At 36.1% G+C, this 19,740-nt stretch overlaps 2 protein-coding genes across 3 annotated transcripts; both read left to right on the top strand.

Annotated features, from left to right (window-relative positions):
- Positions 1 to 5,485: 5,485 nt before the first annotated feature.
- Positions 5,486 to 9,169, top strand: LOC137715572 (uncharacterized). The gene is made up of 7 exons (XM_068454916.1): positions 5,486 to 5,615; positions 6,009 to 6,375; positions 6,982 to 7,209; positions 7,374 to 7,728; positions 7,820 to 7,947; positions 8,094 to 8,229; positions 8,524 to 9,169. The coding sequence occupies exons 2-7, from the start codon at positions 6,032 to 6,034 to the stop codon at positions 8,761 to 8,763; spliced, it is 1,431 nt and encodes a 476-aa protein (XP_068311017.1). The 5' UTR covers positions 5,486 to 5,615; positions 6,009 to 6,031; the 3' UTR covers positions 8,764 to 9,169.
- Positions 9,170 to 14,565: 5,396 nt separating this feature from the next.
- Positions 14,566 to 19,470, top strand: LOC137715343 (protein GRAVITROPIC IN THE LIGHT 1-like). 2 transcript variants are annotated; one of them, XM_068454635.1, is made up of 3 exons: positions 14,566 to 14,878; positions 15,434 to 15,556; positions 17,576 to 19,470. In XM_068454635.1, the coding sequence occupies exon 3, from the start codon at positions 17,576 to 17,578 to the stop codon at positions 19,085 to 19,087; it is 1,512 nt and encodes a 503-aa protein (XP_068310736.1). In that variant the 5' UTR covers positions 14,566 to 14,878; positions 15,434 to 15,556; the 3' UTR covers positions 19,088 to 19,470. The 2 variants fall into 2 exon arrangements, with proteins under 2 accessions (XP_068310736.1, XP_068310735.1); XM_068454634.1 differs by having other exon boundaries at positions 15,430 to 15,556.
- Positions 19,471 to 19,740: the final 270 nt, after the last annotated feature.

Here is a 19,740-nt window from a genome sequence, read left to right as displayed (position 1 = left end):
TGATGACACATGAATTATACAAAAGAAGGGTTTTTATTGCAAATGGTCTCTGACATTGATCAAACTACTCATTATGATCCTTGAGTTTCAAAAATCAATAAATTTAGTCTCTGATTTTCACTATCACACATTAATAGTAAGGCTAGAAAAAATTCATGAAACTCCCAAATCAAACCGAAAAAATCCCGATCCCAATATTTCGATACGGGATTCGGTTTTGTCTTCCCAAATTTTCAATAATCCCATACCAAACCGAAAATTAATATTATATATATTTATATATATTTTTAATTATAAGAGAATTATTTGAACCGTTCATTGTTTTGGATTTAATCTGTGCCGTTCATTTGTTTTTAGGGTTCTCCAGATGAGATCCGACTCATTTTAGTCATTTGTTTTTAGGGTTCTCCAAATGAGATCTGACTCATTTTAGTTCCATTGATTCCATTGAACTTGAAGGCTTGAAGCGCAACCTCCCTCAGCCACCAAGCCCTAATATGTCATCTCTTTGTGTCGAATTCCAGTCAACCACTGCCCTACCATCGCACCATACTATCGTCTCTGACTCTCCAGCCTTCCTCCACTACACAGCCACCGCTATCTCTCGCGATTCTCTTTGGTGCGATTTTCTTTCATAGACACTTAGAACTCTCGATCCAACACCGATTCTCACTCTCACCCCAAATTAGGTAATTAATTTAGTGTTTTGAATTCTAGTTTATGTCTTCCTTTTGAAATTTAATTTAGAGTTTGGACTTAATTTTGTTTGCGGAGTTGTGTTGTCCACGAAATTGTCCATGAAATTTCTAGGGTGAAAAGACTTCCTTCGAATATGTATAAATTTAGGGTTGTTTAGCGTCCATCTTTAATTACCCATAATATTAGGAAGCATGGATAAATTTAGTGTTGATTTTTTTTTCCGATCATCAACACATCTTTTATTTGAAAAGTGAATGGCGACGTGATAACATTTTTTTAGCTAAATGGATAAACGGTGTGAGGATTTTACGAATTCTCAAATCGTGTCCGTTCATCGTATATAGTGCAGTCCGTTTTCGTCAGATACCATTCATATTTAATTTTAAATAAAAATATTTAAAATAATTTATGGTCACACGATGTATGATGAACAGACACAATGTGAGGATCCTAGGGATCCTCCAATCACATCCATCCATCGTGCGATCAATTTTCATTAGGTACTATTTATATTCAATTTTAAATAAAAGAATTTACAATATTTCTGACTTCATGATGTACGATAAGCGAATATAATTTAAAATTTTCCGTGATCCTCACGAAGAAGATCCTGCGAGGATCCTCACTCATTCATGAATTTCCTCTTGGGTCCCACTTATAAGATGACATGGCGGGATCATAATTGTAACTCGACCAAACAGAACTAAATACTCGCAGCAGAGGATCCAGTCCTGTTTACTTCTTCGTCTTCACCTCTCCAACTCTGTAATTGAGTGCATCTACCATGGCAGCGGACTTACAATACGAATCAAGCAATGAATTCGAGAGGACGATATCGGATTGAAGTAAACTGGTTGTGGTCAGATGGGTGTGTACGATTTTAGCGATTCTAGCAGTACACTGTCTTGATTTTGCATAATCATTGAAGAACTGAAAGGGGTCAAATCGACTAGGAATTTGGTCGTTTTCGATGGGGAAAAAAGATGGGTTTTCCTCAACGGCAAGCGAAGATAGAAACTTGAGTTGAAAGAGTGAGATTATGGAGGGGAGTTTTGGATTGAGGAGAGAATTCATTTGGGTTCGTGAAGAGGAAAACGTGAGCATAATGATTTTGTCACAAATCATTTTGAATAAATGCGGGAACGTATGAAACTGCAGTAACCTGACGCTCGGTGGCCACAAATATTTATTATTTTATTAAAATCTGGGTTTAATTATTGCAACAACTCAGCCGAGTTGGTCTAAGGTGCCAGTTTCAGGTAGGGCTAGAAAAAATTCCCGAACCAAATAAAAAAAATTCCAATCTTAAAGCAAAATTTTCGAAATTTTAGGGATGAAATACCAAACTGATCTTGAAATTTCGGTACAGAATTTAGTATTATCTACTCAATCTTTCGATAATCCTATACCGAACTGAAAATAAATAATATATATATTATTATATATTTAGGAAAGTGTTATTGATACTCCAAAAATCTCATTTTACACTCCTCACAAGTGTATTTTTCTTTCCAAATATAGAAGTTTGGAGTGTAGAATGAGATTTTTGGAGTACCAATAACAATTCCCTATATTTATATAGGTATTATTATACATTTGAATTGTTGCTAACTACTAGTAGCAATATAATTGGTGTGGTTTAAGGTAGTAACAATAGCCCTTTATCGTCACATTTGCCAGTATAAACCTCTCACAAATGTGTCTATTTCTTCAACACAAAATCAAAAAATTGTATTGTTAGTTTTCAAACATATTAGGTTTATAACTTATTTTTTTGCTTTTGGGTTTGTTACTTATTTTATTTTGATTGCATGTTAATTTAACTTGGTGTGAATGATTGCTATTTCAATTTGTATGAAATTTGGGAATACCAAACCATCCCGAAATATCGAAAATATTTCGAGACTCCCGAAAATTGGGAATACTAAAATTTTGGTTTGGGATTGGTCTTCAAATTTCCGTTTCGAAAATTTTCGATTTGGAATTCGGGATCCCATTTTCGGTTTGGGATCCCATACCGAACCACCCCTAATTATTAGAGTCCTTCCATTAAAATTTTGTCAATATTTTTTGTTAGTGTGCTGATGTGGTCTCACAAGTCCAATCATATGGCACCAAGTGGATTAATTATAAGAAACTAATTTTTTTTTTAAGTGAACCAATTGGCGAGTATTCCGTGCTGACATTTCTTTAGCAGCTCACAATCCCGATTGGAAAATAAGATTCGATCTAAATTCGATAAAATCAAATCCAAATTCAATTCAAATTTGATAGGATTACAACCAGCCAGAGAGAATGAGAATTAAGTTCACAAAGGACAAGAGCTTTAGTGGTGTCGTGGTGCGTTATTTTTCCTTTTTAGCATACCTAGATGAGACGATGATGTCTTTATTTTTTTCTTTTAGTTTTTGTTTTTAATTTCTTACACTACTTTTAGTTTTAAATCTTACAAAAAAATATTTATTTTACAATTAATCCATGTGGCACCATATGATTGGGCTAATGTGACCATATTATCACACAAACAAAAAATATTGACGAATTTTAACGGAATGACTAAATTGATGTCAAGTAATGAAAGTCAGGGACCAAATTTATTGATTTTTGAAATGCAGGGACCAAAATGAGGAATTTGATTAATGTTAAGGATCATTTGTGATAAAAACCTTTCTTTTGTGTAATTCACGTGACACCATTTTATTGGATTTGTTGACAAAATTTTAACAAAATAACTAAATTGATGCGCAATAGTGAAAGTCAAGGACCAAATTTATTGAGTTTTGAAACGCAGGGACCAAAATGAGGAATTTGATCAATGTCAAATACCATTTGTGATAAAAACTCTTATTTTGTGTAATTCATGTGCCACCATTTTATTGGATTTGTGGGTCCCAACTTCAAACTAACAGAAATAGTTGACGGAATCTAAACAGAAGAATCAAATTGATGTGCGGTAGTGAATGTCAGGGACAACATTGATTGATTTCAAAAGTGAGGGATCAAAATGATGAGTTTAGTCAATCTTAGGGACCATTGGTGATAAAAATCTGATTTTTATGAGGTGTGCTATCCACACCCCATTTTACTTCTCACACACCCCTTGATAATTTCTGTCCATTGATCTTCTTCAATTCATTCAATCCGAAGCCCGAAAATTAAAAAGGTATGTAAGAACTAAAATAAAATATGTGGATATCACATCGTTTTTTATTTATGTTTAAACGTTTGTTTTATTATTTTCTTATTTCCTTTTGCACTTTTCTCACAAAGTGAGTTTTTCTAGGAGGAAAAAGTATAATCAGCGGGCAATCATATTATTTTAATGAGAAATTAGTCTTTTCCTTGTTTGTCGTAAATTTGATAAATAGGTTATGTTTTTAATGTTCGTATCATCTGTGTATTAAATTCGTTATTCTAAGTGGACATGTTATAACACTCATTTTTTTTAGTGAAGGTATGATAAATTGAATTTGTACAAACATAATATGATACATACAGTGGATCTTGAGAACACTCAAATTATTTCAAAGGATTTAAGAATTTAAACTTACAACCCCGACCTACTAAAATTAACGGGTTATCCATAAAAACTGTTTACACTTACTAAGAAACAATACATACTTTAAAAATTACCAAATATTAACATGTGAATTCGTAAGTTCCCTTGGTTAAACAACAGGATTACAATTTCACTAAGCATTGTAATTTAAATCTGCATGTCATGTAAATATTGTTTTCAAAACGCATCATATATTTTGCTAGACACATTGTTCAAAAATCAACCTAATTAATTATCAATATTGTTAAAATCAAAACAAAAATTAAATTATCAAATTGTTTCTCCGACCGCATAAAACTAACTATTTATTACCAGTTTAATAACCAAAGATCATAATTATTCATATATCAAACATGAATAAATTCCAATAATCCCGCAACAAAATTTCCAAAAATAAAAAAATAAAAAAATCCAACAACATGAACAAAATTAAAAATAAAAAATCAGACAATTCGACAAAAAAAAAAAAAAACCCATATCAAATTAAAACTACAAATAAAATCACCCAAACTATATAACAACAACATCTCATCCAATTATCCATTATTCCAATAACAAATCAGTTGTCCTGGGTGCAACTTTACAAGTAACTTTGTTATGTCCTTGCATTATTCTGAAGACAAATAAACAAAAATGCATCAACATCGTGAATCTAACCCTAAATTGAGACTCGAGTATCCAAAATTTCCCATAAACTTTAAATCTAAATTTCGAACTTTGGATATTAGTTCTTGAATTTTTTATTTTTTTTTAATAAATGATATTATCTACACTAAGGGAGGAGTGGTAGGCTTAACCCCATAATGGGTTAGCAATAATATTGTTCAAATTTGTTTTTGACAAAAATCAAACCTAAGACCTCTCACTTCCAAATGAAAAGGAATACCACTAGACCGTAGTACTAAGTGGCTTGAACGTTAAACACTTAATTAAAATACTCTATATATAACGAAATGACATCTAAAACATCCAAAATACAAAATAAAAATAGAAAAAAATCACAAAAATGACCAAGTTTGCAAAATTGAAAATGTCGCCAATCCATTCTAATTTCGAAATTGGAGTAAAATTAAAATTTAAACCAAAAAAAGGAGGCAACTAAAATTCACACGCATTGTGTCATATTCCACGTCATTTATCCGTACACGTGTCAAACACCGATTCGCTTTGATCTCGTGGCCTCCGAGTCCCACGCTCACACGTACGCCCTTTATTTACAACGCCGAAGCACTTCAAGCCCATTTCTCATTTTTCAGCTCGTAATCCGGATCCGAATTCTCTCTCACTCGGATCGATTTTTTACCCGTCGGAGAAAACCATTTCTAGGGTTTGGAGATCCCCAAATTTGGTTTGCGAGGTCAGTTTCTCAACCTCGAATCGATCTCTCTTTCTCTTTGATTTGGTTTCGGAATTCTCATATCTGTTATGAATTGTCCCCGATTTCATCTCTATGATCCATTTATGTATGTATGTATGAATGCATACATTTCTCGATTCATACATGTATGTATGTGTTTATGCATGCCTATGTATGAATGTGCTGTGTAATGGATCGGAATTGTATAACTGTGTGAATCTAGATGCTATGCGTGCGTATGAATGTGCTTCGGTTTCTTAATTTCGTAAGATTAAGCTGGATCCGAATGCCCCTTGTCAAAAATGTCAAATTTTCGTACCAAGATAGTGTTTTCGATTCGAAAGATGTTGACTTGATGTTAGATGGGTTATAAATTTTTAATTTTTGGATTAGGTTGTTAGATTAGACGAAGCAAGATGGGAGGAGGATTTCGAGTTCTTCATTTGGTCAGACCGTTTCTGTCATTTTTGCCCGAAGTTCAGAGCGCTGACCGGAAAGTACCCTTTAGAGAGAAGGTGATATACACTGTTATCTCGCTGTTCATTTTCTTGGTGTGCAGCCAGCTCCCTCTCTATGGCATACACTCCACCACGGGGGCAGATCCCTTCTATTGGATGCGTGTTATCCTCGCTTCCAACCGTGGGACTGTCATGGAGCTTGGGATCACCCCAATTGTCACATCTGGGCTGGTGATGCAACTCCTTGCTGGGTCTAAGATTATTGAGGTTGACAACAATGTACGCGAAGATCGTGCTCTTTTGTAAGTATATTTGAGGCCTTTGAATTTTTTATTGGTTAATATTTTTATGTTGTTGTTTGCATACTGTTTGGAATGAAAAAAGGTCTTCAGTCCTTGATGATACAATTTCAGAAACAGTTTTCAAAATACTGGCTGAAAAGCTCAAGCCATTATATTGGTATTTTTAGAATGGGGTGTGATATCCACACACTCCTTTTTATTTCTCACACACCTTTTTAATTTTTGACTGTCAGATTGGATGAATTGAAAAAGGGGTGTGTGAGAAGTAAAAAACTGTTTGTGGATAGCACATCCCTTTTAGAATATGTTTGCTGTTTTTTGGTTCAGAAAAGTAATGCCTTTGTTTTCTACTACCTTTATAAAATGGTAATTAAGAACATTTTGGAAACTATGCCAAACGAATGCTTTGTAAAGTGGCATAAATTTTGCCTATCAATTGTAATCACCTGTTTCTAGTTGACTTAATTTTACTGGAAATTTCTGTTGTTGAGGTTTCAAATCTGCTATTAAGTTTGTTTTGAAGGTTTAGTGTTCCCTTGTATTTGTATCTTGCATGCACATCTTGTTTTATTTATTGCAAGTGCTGATTTATGTTTTTCTTTACAGAAATGGAGCACAGAAGTTATTGGGTATCCTGATAGCTATTGGAGAGGCAGTTGCGTATGTCCTCTCCGGCATGTATGGTAGTGTTGGCCAACTTGGAGTTGGAAATGCCATTCTAATTATAATTCAGCTCTGCTTTGCCGGTATCATTGTGATATGTTTGGATGAACTTCTTCAGAAGGGATATGGTCTAGGCTCTGGAATTTCACTTTTCATTGCCACCAATATCTGGTGAGTTTTTTTTATCCTTTCTTGTCCCTTAATGTGGCTGGCAGTGGGTTCTTTAGCACAAGAACTCGACAGTTTATGAGTAATGTGTTCGTTATTATGAGGAAATTTTCTAAGATCCTATTCCAAATTTAGAGTACTTAAAATGTTATACTATTCTTTTTCAGTGAAAACATTATCTGGAAGGCATTTAGTCCCACCACTATCAACAGTGGGAGGGGAGCTGAATTTGAAGGTGCTGTTATTGCCCTGTTCCATCTTCTGATAACTCGGACAGATAAGGTTCGAGCTCTCCGGGAGGCCTTCTACAGGCAGAATCTTCCCAACGTGACAAATCTGCTTGCCACGGTGTTGATCTTCCTTATAGTAATTTATTTCCAAGGGTTCCGTGTGGTTCTGCCAGTGAGATCAAAGAATGCTCGTGGACAGCAGGGTTCTTATCCTATCAAGCTGTTCTACACTTCCAACATGCCCATCATTTTGCAGTCTGCACTTGTGTCCAACCTTTACTTTATCTCTCAGGTAATGGAGCTTTTATGGTGGTATGGGCAAGTTGGGACTGTTTCTTCTACTGTATTTTCGTAACCATTTTTTTTTTTTTTTTTGTGTACAGTTGCTTTACAGGAGGTACAGCGGAAATTTCCTTGTGAATCTTTTGGGCAAATGGAAGGAGTCTGAATATTCAGGAGGTCAATTCGTTCCTGTTGGTGGTCTAGCATATTATATCACTGCACCATCAAGGTAATTTCAAATATTTTCCTCTTGAAGATATTATGTTTTATGCCTGATAAAACTTGAATTTTGTTGGTAAACCTGATAATTGTGTGCTTCCTCTCTATTTCTGCTGATCCCCGCATCAATTGATATGCTGTGGTTATATTTTGCAGCTTAGCTGATATGGCAGCCAATCCCTTCCATGCACTCTTCTATCTCGTGTTTATGTTGTCAGCTTGTGCACTTTTCTCCAAAACATGGATTGAAGTTTCTGGATCCTCTGCCAAAGATGTCGCTAAGCAGCTCAAGGTATTAATTTGAATGATTTAAACAAATTGTTAATCTTTTGTTGCAGATGAGGGGTTAGTGTGGGTAGGTCAGATCCAATCTACCCTTTATATACATTCTTCCCACTTGTTTGACAACTGAAGTGGGTGGATCAGACCCAACCTACTCTTCAATTTATGTTCGTACCTAATGCACTATTTAAACTATAAATATGTATTTGAACAATTCTTAAATCCGGCCTTTTGATAACATAAGCATTGCCTATTATATACACAGCTAAGCGTCATGCTAACCATATCCCTTGGTAATTTGCAGGAGCAACAAATGGTGATGCCTGGTCACCGTGAGTCAAACTTGCAGAAGGAGTTGAACCGCTACATTCCCACGGCTGCTGCTTTTGGAGGCATGTGCATCGGTGCACTCACAGTGTTGGCCGATTTCATGGGCGCAATTGGTTCAGGAACTGGAATCTTACTTGCCGTGACAATCATCTATCAGTACTTCGAGACATTTGAGAAAGAGAGAGCCAGCGAGCTCGGATTCTTTGGCTTCTAAGCACGTGTATTGCAGAGTAATGGTCTCGCCCTGACAATTTTGGTGTGCTGAGAGATGTAAGTAGGGTTTTAACAGAGAAGTTCAAGATACTAGGCTAGTCTCTTATCACTCCGTTTCATGAGAATACAAAAGCAATGCAGTCCTCTGAAGAAAAAAAACTTAGTGTTAAATGGTTTCTTTCCTTTTCGTGTCTGTGTCCACTCCCGTTTCATTGTCAAGTACCGTTGGATCGATGTAACCCTTTCGGGTCCTGTGGATCTTCATAATTTACTGTCTGAAAATTTTTAAGGACACCTTTGCGAAGCAACTGCCAGGATTTTGCTCTTGCAAATTAGTAGTAGAAATTGCCTTTGTTAGAGTTGTGTTTTACTCTTCTGCTTCACAAGTGAATTTGCCAGAAGTCTAATTTAACTGTTTCTATCGTTACAAGAAATTGAATTTGTTATCTGGTTTAAGCTGCGTTTAAAAACGCATTTTGAATTAGTGTTAATTCTGCTGTTGGTTTCGTCATTGGAGTTTGCTTGTATTTTTGTTTAAGTCTGGTTGCTGGTACTGGAATTTTTAACAAAAGCGGACGATCTGTTTGTTGCCTTTCCATTTAAATTTACACCATTATGATAATAAAATTCACTGAAATTTTCATCGAAATATCTCTAAAATCTTTTAAATTAGTTAGATATAGGACTCTAATATCAAAATATTTTACCGAAATTGTTGATATGGCTGAAAGGTTAATGCTTAGGATTGGTTTTGTATATCAAATGATTTGATCGTTGATGATTGAATTATTACTTAAGTGTTGATCAACTTATTTATTCTCTATTGGTGACATATCAGTTAGTTTGTAAATTTGGTTTAACAATTTGATCTGCCTAACATTATCTTTGCCGAAATATCTTTTAAATTTGGAGAAATCTTGAAAAGATATTTCTTCACCACTTTCGATTGTTGACAACTCTATTATTGGTGGAAATACCTATATGCACATTTGTGAAAATATGATGGATATATCGATGCGGGTGCTTTCAATGGAAATGATGAAAAATTAAAATGAAAATATAGAGAATGTCAAACATTGGTTTAAATGAAATATAATAGTTTCTTTGATATTTAATTGATATGTCAGAAATATTGAAAAAGTTGTTGATTTTAATCGAACCTTAAAAGTTTCTCTGATATAAGGTGAAGTTTAAGACTTCACCCCCTCGCCTTCCATATCTTTCTCTCGGAGAAATTTCAAACACTTGAGTTGAGTACTTCGATATTCAAAAACTAATTCCTCGGTAAATAGTGGGCATGGATAATTTATTGGCTAGCAATGTTTTGTGCTGAATGGGCATGGGAAGCCTATACCCAGCCACTTTGGCCCATAGCCCATCACTAATCCACCATTTGCTTAATGGGCATGAAAATATCTCCTTCCCAAAGAGCCTAACGTTGTCCTTATAGAATCAACTAGATTTTTTTTTTTTTTTTTTGGTCAAACTATAGATTTGTTAAAGTAGATGTTAAATTAGAGAGCCGATGAGATTTGAACGCACACCATAATTGTAAGAGCAACACTCATCTTCATCACTGTGGTAGATGACCACTTGCTATACAATCAATTAGTTAATCAAAGAAATTATGCTCAATATTAGACTTTTGTTTGGCCAAACAAGTCACCTAATCGTGTCCAAAACCTCACTCTTTGCAATCATATTTTATTTTCGATCTGTCACTAGCAATTATTCACTAGAACAAATAAGCCATGACAAATAGCCAACGCGCGCTTGAAGCCCACGCGCGTAACAGAAAAAACCAAAGAAAGTGGTTGACATCTGGGTGACGTCAGCCTTGCGTCAAGTTACCTTCGAGCTCTCGGGCCGGCATACGCTGGACCTTATCCCCCGGCCTATTTGGCCCTGTTCCATCCCCAGTCCACCGGGCTAAAAACCATGGTGGAACTGCTCTAAAGGAGATGTTAAATTTTAAACATAAAATTTGAATTTGACGGCCTATATGGCATTTTGACATTTTCAAAATTTTGCTCTCCACCTGGTATGTCAAATTAAATATTATTTTATTATACTATTTTTTTTCTTTTATTTTATTAAACTATTATTTTGTTACCCATTTTGACATCTTTCAAAACCCCTGGATTTCTTTACTTCACACCTTCAGCCATGGAAGCTCTGCAAGCTTCCCTCCCGCAAGTCCCTCACACCCAATTCGAACCCGACGCTGTTAAAATCAAACGCAACCTCACCAAGAAAGGCTTCTCTCCCGCTTGTCCCTCATACCCAATTCGAACTCGACACTGATACAATCAAACACAACCTCCGAGAGCAATGCGGTGTACTGCGAAGAGAAGCTGAAGAATGTGGAGTCTTTCTTACATCTGGCTTTCTGCTCTTCTTCTCTCTGTTCTCTCTTTGGTTTTCCAAAATTCAGGCTTCAGTCTTTTTGGCTTCTTGCCTTCATTTTCAGCGTTTCCCATAGGAATTGGCATTTCGGTTCGAGAATATTAATGTAGTCTTTTATTACTTTTATAGCTTATGTGGACATTTTGACATCTCCTTTGGAGACGCTTTAACATTATCCTTATAGAATCAACTAGTTTTTTTTTTTTTTTTTTTTTTTGTCAAACTATAGATTTGTTAAAGTAGATGTTAAATTAGAGAGCCGATGGGATTCGAACGCACACCATAATTATAAGAGCAACACTAATCTTCACCACTGTGGTAGATGACCACTTGCTCTATAATCAATTAGTTAATCAAAGAAATTATGCTCAATATTAGACTTTCGTTTGGCCAAACAAGTCACCTAATCGTGTCCAAAACCTCACCCGTTGCAATCATATTTTATTTTCGATCTGTCACTAGCAATTATTCACCAGAACAAATAAGCCATGACAAATAGTCAAATACTATCTAGAAAACATAAACGTGTAAAAAAATAACACTAAGAAACAAAGCTCATAGATCCTCTGTTTTCCTTGATTTATTAATCTGTCACCTTCAATAGGATCTTTCAATAAGAGACTAAAGTTTCCGAGTCATGTAGAGTCGGCTTGTAATTAAGTAAGATATTAAAATAATTGGTTGTAACTTGTAATGGAGAATTAAGTCAAAGAGGCGAGAGATTCATCATCATTCATCATCGCAATGCTGAAGTCACAGTAAAATAAGTCCCGAACTCTCAAATTAGTACGCACATCAACCTTTGATAAGTGCATAGCAAAAGCTTAATTAAAAGACTAAATTTGATCAAAAAAATTTGGTTTAGCTAATTTTTAATTAGAATTTTGTGGGACACCAGTTGCATGATCAAGATGTGAAAGAGAGAGACTGCTAATTTCTATTCAAAGACGTGAACCACAAGGCACTTTTGTGGTCTCGGCTTGCCCAAATTTAACTTATCCCAGATTTTATAGGGTTCATTATTTCTTAGTTATTTTGTTCCAATGAGCGATCCAACCGGCCACGAGATTCAATGTGAGACGTGGGCCAATTGTGCTTTAGACTAATCACCTGAAACGTCGTAATTTGACACGAAACTTCCTTTAACAAGGTGTATAAATTGTAGCTGACCATGTGGATGGTTATGAAATTTTGAATGTTGAAAATTAAAGAGGTATTCATCAAATTCTCCCTGAACTTGTGACCATTAGTCAATTTCTCCGCTCAACTTTAATTTTTGCCAATTTTCCTCCTTAACTCTCATAATTAGTCAATTTCCCCCATCAACTTTAATTTAGCCAATTCCCCCCTCAACTCTTATAATTAGTCAATTTGCACCCTACTGTTAATTTTTTAATTTGATCATAATTAAACAAGTGTGTGTAAGAAACTAAATAAGATGTATGTTAATCATGTTCCCATATCTTTATCCTATTACAAATAGATTAAAATTTAGAATTTTACAATTTATCATAGATAGTATTATTAGTCATAATAAATCAGTATAGAGTAATTTTATTTGATTTTTGACTATACAAAATTGATAACGAAAAGGATTGATGTGTAGATTTTTGTATGTGAATACAATTTTCTTTATAAAAGTGAAAGCTAAGTTCAAGTAAATTGCAGAGAATCGAGCTTTAGTGAAAAAAATGGTTAGTCTATTCATAATTTTTGACTCCTTATTAAGAATAACCCATTTTATTGAAATAGGTCTGATCCATGAGTTTAGGATTATTATTTCGTTTTGTTATTATTTCTTCTTCTACATGCTTTAACCCGATTCATAACTTTTCTTATAATCAACCCATATGACATACTAATTGTATTATGTTTTTGTATATTTTACCCTATATTATGCAAGTGAGTTAATGTTAATTTTAGTACTTTGTTGGAAGTTATTAGAAAGATTGAAAATTAAGAAAAAAATAGATGGAAAATTTAAAAAAAAAAAAAATTAACAGTAGGGTGCAAATTGACTAATTTTGAGAGTTGAGGGGGGAAATTGGCCAAATTAAAGTTGAAAGGGAAAATTGAATAATTATGAGAGTTGAGGGGGGAAATTGGCCAATGATCACAAATTCAGAGAGGAATTGATGAATACCTCTAAATTAAAAGGATATTCTATGAATGATATTAGTTACAAATTTGATAGAAGTAGTAGTAGACGTAAATCAAATAAACAAACGCAAATTAATCCAACCTAAAACAAATGGGAATTGTATCCTCGTGATCAGGATTTTGTTGACCAGCACGCGTAAGCTGTTCGATTTTGATCTAACGGTTACAAACAGGAGGTCCCTCTTAAAGTTATAATAATTATAACCGTTGAATCAAAATCCAACAGCTCACGTGGGCTGGTCAGTAGGATCCTGAACTTTAACGGCTCACGTGAGCTGGTCAGCAGGAACCTGAGCTTGTGATCAGGAGAGGATCCAATTCCGAACAAATGGTTCCCTAGGATCCTTTTTTAATGTCAAATCAAGGGATACTTGAAAATCATCAAATGTTATGAGTCACCATATTTCTCCCCTTATGAACATTTTGATTTAAACTTAAAATCTATACAAAATTACGCTTTGGTCTTTCTTTTTGTGATCAGAAAATTGCATTGGATCATTATTCTCGTTTTCACACCGCTCTTTGTCCATTTTGTATGAATTTATATCCTTCCAAGTTGCTTCATTTCTTAAGAGGAGGAGGGGGGGGGGGGAATCTACATGCATATCAATATTCTCGAATCACATTATTCATATTTTTTTTAATTAAAGTTTAAGAGAAGCAGAGGCTATCCAATTGAGGGCAAGAACGTACCATAAATTTCTTTGAAGACATAAAGTGGACATTTTTTGGTTTTACAGATCGTCCACTAAGAAGTATTACGAACAACTGAATTCAAACCTATACATTAATTTAGCAAAAAAAACGATCATTACTAACTCAATTAAGTCTTGTTAGCATTTTATTTATATTTTCAGAAAGTATTGGATACTTTTACCAATAAAAAAGAATATTGAATATTTGCTTAGTTGGGCAAGAGGCGGTGACATGTGTTGCCATGCGCATCCGCTCACACCCAAACTTCCCAATCAGTAAGCACAGACAATACCTTTTCCAGCAATCAACACAAACCGTACATTTTTTCCAAACTCTCCACCTGCGATCGACGTACGATCTACCAGTCTTAAAACACCAAACTACCCCTCCCCGACCTTAACTTCTCCACCCACAACGGACAGGTAAATACCCATGGAATCGCAAGGGTATATCCGTCCTATGAAAACTTCGAAAGCGACCCTACCCTGAGAGCCCTTTTTAATTCCCAATGCCCCTGCTGTGACGCTGCCGGACTCTTCCCCCCAAAACCGTGTCTTCTTTCGTCATTTCACACCACGCTCGTTCCTCCCTCTCCCCCTCTGTCTTCCTCCAGGATCCAGCTCTGCGATTTTTTTTTTAGCCAAAAACTCTGGCCTTTCGTTCTCTGAAAACGCATTTCCAAAAACCCATTTCAATTTCCGTTTACCTCTCCAAAACCCAGTTTTGTGTTTCTGAAAACGGTCGGAAAACAAAACCCAAAACCCAAAACCCTGAAGGCATTTGAGCATTTGACGAGTTCGATTCGAAAGCAGACACAAAAAACGCTTCAGAAATTCGCAAGTTTTCCTCAGAAGGTAGAACTGAGCTGTTTTGGAGTGTTGCGTGCTGGGTTTTAGCTGCCCATTTTGTTTATTTATTTAATACGAAATTTAATTACTGCATTAACTCGTATTTTGGGATTTGCGAAACGGTTTTTTTTACTCTCAATGTTTTTCTCTTTTTAGCTTTTAATTAAGTAACTTTAACGAAAATTTTTTGTTACTGATTATTTTAACAAAAATGTTATATTTTACGCTAAAAATTCAATCATGAACTATTCATTTATCTTTTCTTTTGTCTTTAGAGTTAAAACTCAAAGTTTTCAAATGTTTTTCATTAGTTTTTTTTAATTAGAGATAAGGGTCGGTGAACTTTTTATACATATTTCTCAAAATCCAAACACGTTTACTGTTCATCTTCGATTTTTGCTTTTGGGGGTTTCTCAGAGCACTTGTTGTTTTCTCATTAGCAAAGAATAAAACACAAAAGTAAGTTGCTTGTTAATTTATTTTTTCAGAAAATATCGATTTTATATAAATTTGTTTAAAATTTTCAGTTTTTCTGATTTCTGGGTTTGTTTTGCAAGGTAGGAAATATTCCATTTCTTCCTCCGGTGGGTTGTCGACGTCGACGTCGTTGTTCTCTTTGCTTGAGATTTACGTTACAATGAACAGAAATTGAAACTGATTCAATTTTCTCGTGATATTTTGAAGGTAAGTAGAATTGTATTTTACGCGAGATATTGTTTAGTTGACCAGTCAGTAGTCAAAGCAAGGTTTAGATGATTAATTACTGGTTTGGGGCATTTTTGCACCAGGGTTATAGAGTTAGGTTCTGGTAAAGTGTTTGCAGGACCAGACCAGTGGTCCTGTACCCTCCTGGTCCATACTTTTGCATTTGTGATATGGTTTCTGTGTGTGTGCAATGATTTGCTTTGGTATATCTGTGTGGGCCCCCCATTTTTGCTTTGCCAATTTTATTGCTGAGAATAATGAAAGGTTTGTGGTGTCCAGTCCAGCTTGTGGGGCTCAGTACAAGATCTATAAACTTCTAGATTGCAAGTTAAAAATTAGCAATGTCAATGTTTGATAGTGCTATTTGTTACCGCATTTACTGATCACATTACTGACTAATGTCTTAAGTTGAGTGGGGTTTTTCGCAAAACCCACTTTTGCAAATGGGTCTTGACTCTGGAGGATGTGGTCGGCAATGTGATCAGTAAATATGGTTGCATGAAGGTGACATGTGTTGTTTGCACTTGGTGAACTAAGGTTTAAATTAGAAACTTTGTTAAGTGTGGCATTCAAACTTGAGATTTATAGAAACCTATGTATAATCTATGCAATCTAGCTTTTTTTAACAAAGAAACATTTTATGGGTGAGAAATGCTAAGGAGACTCTCAAAAGTAAGACTTCATGGATTTTCTGCTACCTTATGTTTTATGTTGTCACGAAAATTGACGTTAAACTGCGAGATGACAGAGAGTTCTCAGGGTCTTCCACTTTAAGACTCTTCTTGATGTAATGAATTACAAACCCTAGCCTTGTGGGGTTGGAATGCAAAAAAATGGAGGGAAATGAGGTTTGTCAATATATGGGGGAGCGGGAAAAAATGGCAGTTGGAGTCAAACATTTGCCCGTTGGATTACAATAATAGTCTGCATGTCATGTAAAATCTGGCTCAGATCTCTATGACCTCTTCTGTACCATGAAGTGCTATCGAATGGGGGTAATTGTGTAATTTCGTGTTTTTATATTGTGACGGTGTGATGCATGAGAAGGGGGGAGCAAAAGAATCCACCACCTCTGGTTGTACTAAAAACCATGATTGTGGTGTATATGATCCAAATTTCCTAATCACGTTTTTCACTATGATGGGTCCCATGAATTTCAGATTTTCTGGTTTGGCAGAGATTGCTTTAGGAACATCACTGTTGTCCTAAGTTGGCTGCCTCAGGGAATCCTAGGTTTGATGCCCTTTGTTTATTTTGTGCATTGAACTCGGGATCTCGGGTTGAATGCTCTTGATCAACTGAGCTACAAACCGTTTGCGTATTTGTGTTTGTTTTTTGTCAGACATAAGGTATTTGTTGTGTTCGGCAATGCCCAAATTTTATTGACTAGTAGGAATGACCCGACTGTAGAGCTGGGAAGAGGATGACGAAGAATGTTAAGAGCAGAAATCACCCCAAACCATGCCCTCCAAATCCTAATTAAGTTATTAAAAACGTGCATTATTGTTTAATCTTTGATCTTTGGTCTTGTATCGGATTTAATAACATGTATAATGCATGTGTTATTGTAACCGAGGTCCCTCGTGTTCCACGGATTTGCATTTAGAATTTTGATTTATACGCGTCTTTTGATCCTGTCTGGTGAATGTCTTTCCATAAGCTTCTCCATCTTGCTGTTCATCGCTCTGTCTCGCTTTCGCTTTGTCCAGCATTTTTAGATCTACTTTCGTTACCCTTTCGAAAGAAAGCAAATCGGAAACTCTTAAAAGTTGAAGGAGCAAAATCAAAAAGAAATTCACTCCTCTATCAATGGCCTTGGTCTAAGTGTTAAAGCGTATTGCTTTTATTAGCTTTTCCCTCAACACTCTCATCATAGTCATCATTTGCGTCCCGTGTCTTTATTCCTTTTGTTTCTTTAAGTTTCGTTTTTTAGATAAGAGTCTCTTAGATTTCACTCTATCTATCCACTCTCCATCATTTGTGATCCTTGTTTTGCAGATGGATTCGGTGAGACCATCCGCCGTGACCCCAAATAAGAGTAGATTGGCGCGTACTATTGCTAAAGTTCTTCATCTTCGGGCTGCAACGGGTATTGCCCCCGTTGATGGGGTTCAGAAGGTTAAGTCCCAAGCATTCAAAGCTGAGAAGGTTAAGTCCCAGGATTTTGGAGTTCAGAAGGTAAACTACCAAGAAAGTGGAGTTCAGAAGGTGAAGTCTCAAGAAAATGGAATTCAGAAAGTCAAGTCCCAAGAAAAGGTGAAGGATAACTGGAATGGTGGTAAGGTTATGGTTGATCGGTCTGAGCCATTTGACAAGAAAAATGAGGAGCTCCAGGAAAGAGTCGCCTTGGAGGCTCATCTAGCGAAACTGTTTGCAAGCGTTTCATCTGTTAAAGCTGCGTATGCACAACTGCAGCATTCTCAGTCTCCCTATGATGCTGAAGGAATCCAAGCTGCTGACAAAGAGGTAGTCTCCGAATTGAAGAACTTGTCTGAGTTGAAGCGTTGTTTCTTAAAAAAACAGTTCGATCCTAAACCTGAGACTACCCTGGTTTTGGCGGAGATCGAGGAGCAGAAGAGTGTTCTAAAAACCTATGAAATCATGGGGAAAAAGTTGGAATCTCAGGTGAGGCTGAAGGACTCTGAAATTGTATTTCTCGAAGAAAAGTTAGAGGAGGCCAAGGATCATAATAAGTTGCTTGAGAAGCGATTAAACCAGAACCAGAGCGGGCAGCTACATGTGCTCGACAATCTTCATTTATCTGCTTTAAGTCCTAGCCATTTCATTACAGTTCTTCGACACACGGTAAAGTCCATCCGGAGCTTTGTTCGGATGATGGTGGATGATATGAAATCTGCCGGTTGGGACATTCATGCAGCAGCTAAAGCGATTGACCGCGATGTGCTTTATTGGAAAGAAGATCACAAGTGTTTTGCATTTGAACACTCTGTTTGCAAGGAAATGTTTGATGCTTTCCAGTACCCCAACTTCTCACTTCCAAATGAGTCCTTGCCGGAGAAAAAGAAACAACAGCAGCAGCTCTTTTTTGTGAGATTCACGGAACTCAAATCGATGAAGCCGAAGGACTATCTCTCCCAGAATCCCAGATCAGCATTTGCCAAGTTCTGCCGTGTCAAGTACTTACGACTGGTTCATCCCAAGATGGAAACATCATTTTTCGGCAATCTGAATCAAAGAAACCTCATCAATGCAGGTGAGTTTCCGAGCTCTGATTTCTTTGCTTCATTTGCTGAAATGGCAAAGCGTGTCTGGCTCCTGCATTGCTTGGCCTTCTCCTTCGATCCTGAAGCCGCAATCTTCCAAGTAAGCAAGGGATGTCGATTTTCAGAAGTGTACATGGACAGCTTAGATGACGGAGGGTTCCTCTCAACAGCATCTGAACCGCAAGTGGGATTCACGGTTGTTCCGGGATTCAGACTCGGTAAAACTGTCATTCAGTGCCAAGTATACCTCACTCGGTTACAATCCACTCCGAGAAAGCAAAGGTAAGCAGTCAATCAATGATCATTCATTCGCTCCGAGCTGAGATTGTTCGGAGGCGAAACACGCCCCCAGGCCCACAACATCGGCTATACCAAACAGGAACACAGCCTGTTTGGTTCCGAACGACGTTGTGGGTAATTCCAACTTGGTCACTTTGGAGATTTCATCCTCCATATTTTGATAAAGGGAAAGCGCGTTGGACCCTTGTGTTGGAAGCGATCTTTTGAGTCATTTGTTTTGAGTTTTTTAAATTTTCATCCAAGGCCATCCCTAAATTTTGTTAATACTAGGTCAGTGACAGAGGGATTGTCTAGCTGTTTGTTTTGCATCATTTGTTAAGCAGACATGGGCATGTTTTTCAATCATGTAAATAATAATATATAATATTGGCGGAATTTTTTATATTCCTAATCTTTTACTTGTCTCCCTGCTTTCCCCAAAAGGATTCTCTCCTACTCCTTTCTTTCTAATTCATAAAATCAAGAAATTCGTGCAATTGAAATTTGATTCAACGGCTACAAACAGGGGTCTATTTTAAAAGTTATAATAACTTAAGCCGTTGGATCAAATTTCAATAATACAGATTTCCTGATTTGATAAATTAGGAAGAAGAGATCCGAAGATGATCATTTTTCTTTCTTTTGCACCATGAGACGTTG

The sequence above is a fragment of the Pyrus communis genome, chromosome 14, assembly GCF_963583255.1.
Source record: "Pyrus communis chromosome 14, drPyrComm1.1, whole genome shotgun sequence".
Taxonomy (NCBI): Eukaryota; Viridiplantae; Streptophyta; class Magnoliopsida; order Rosales; family Rosaceae; genus Pyrus; species Pyrus communis.
Note: the sequence above shows the minus strand (reverse complement) of the source record. Positions and strands in the feature narration are given on the sequence as shown.

Bases quoted from the DNA above. Each gene is read 5' to 3' on its own strand.
- LOC137715572 (XM_068454916.1), top strand. From the start codon at position 6,032: ATGGGAGGAGGATTTCGAGTTCTTCATTTGGTCAGACCGTTTCTGTCA. The intron at 7,210-7,373 runs GTGAGTTTTTTT...ATTCTTTTTCAG, and splicing joins TTCATTGCCACCAATATCTG to TGAAAACATTATCTGGAAGG. The intron at 7,948-8,093 runs GTAATTTCAAAT...TATATTTTGCAG, and splicing joins TATATCACTGCACCATCAAG to CTTAGCTGATATGGCAGCCA.
- LOC137715343 (XM_068454635.1), top strand. From the start codon at position 17,576: ATGGATTCGGTGAGACCATCCGCCGTGACCCCAAATAAGAGTAGATTG.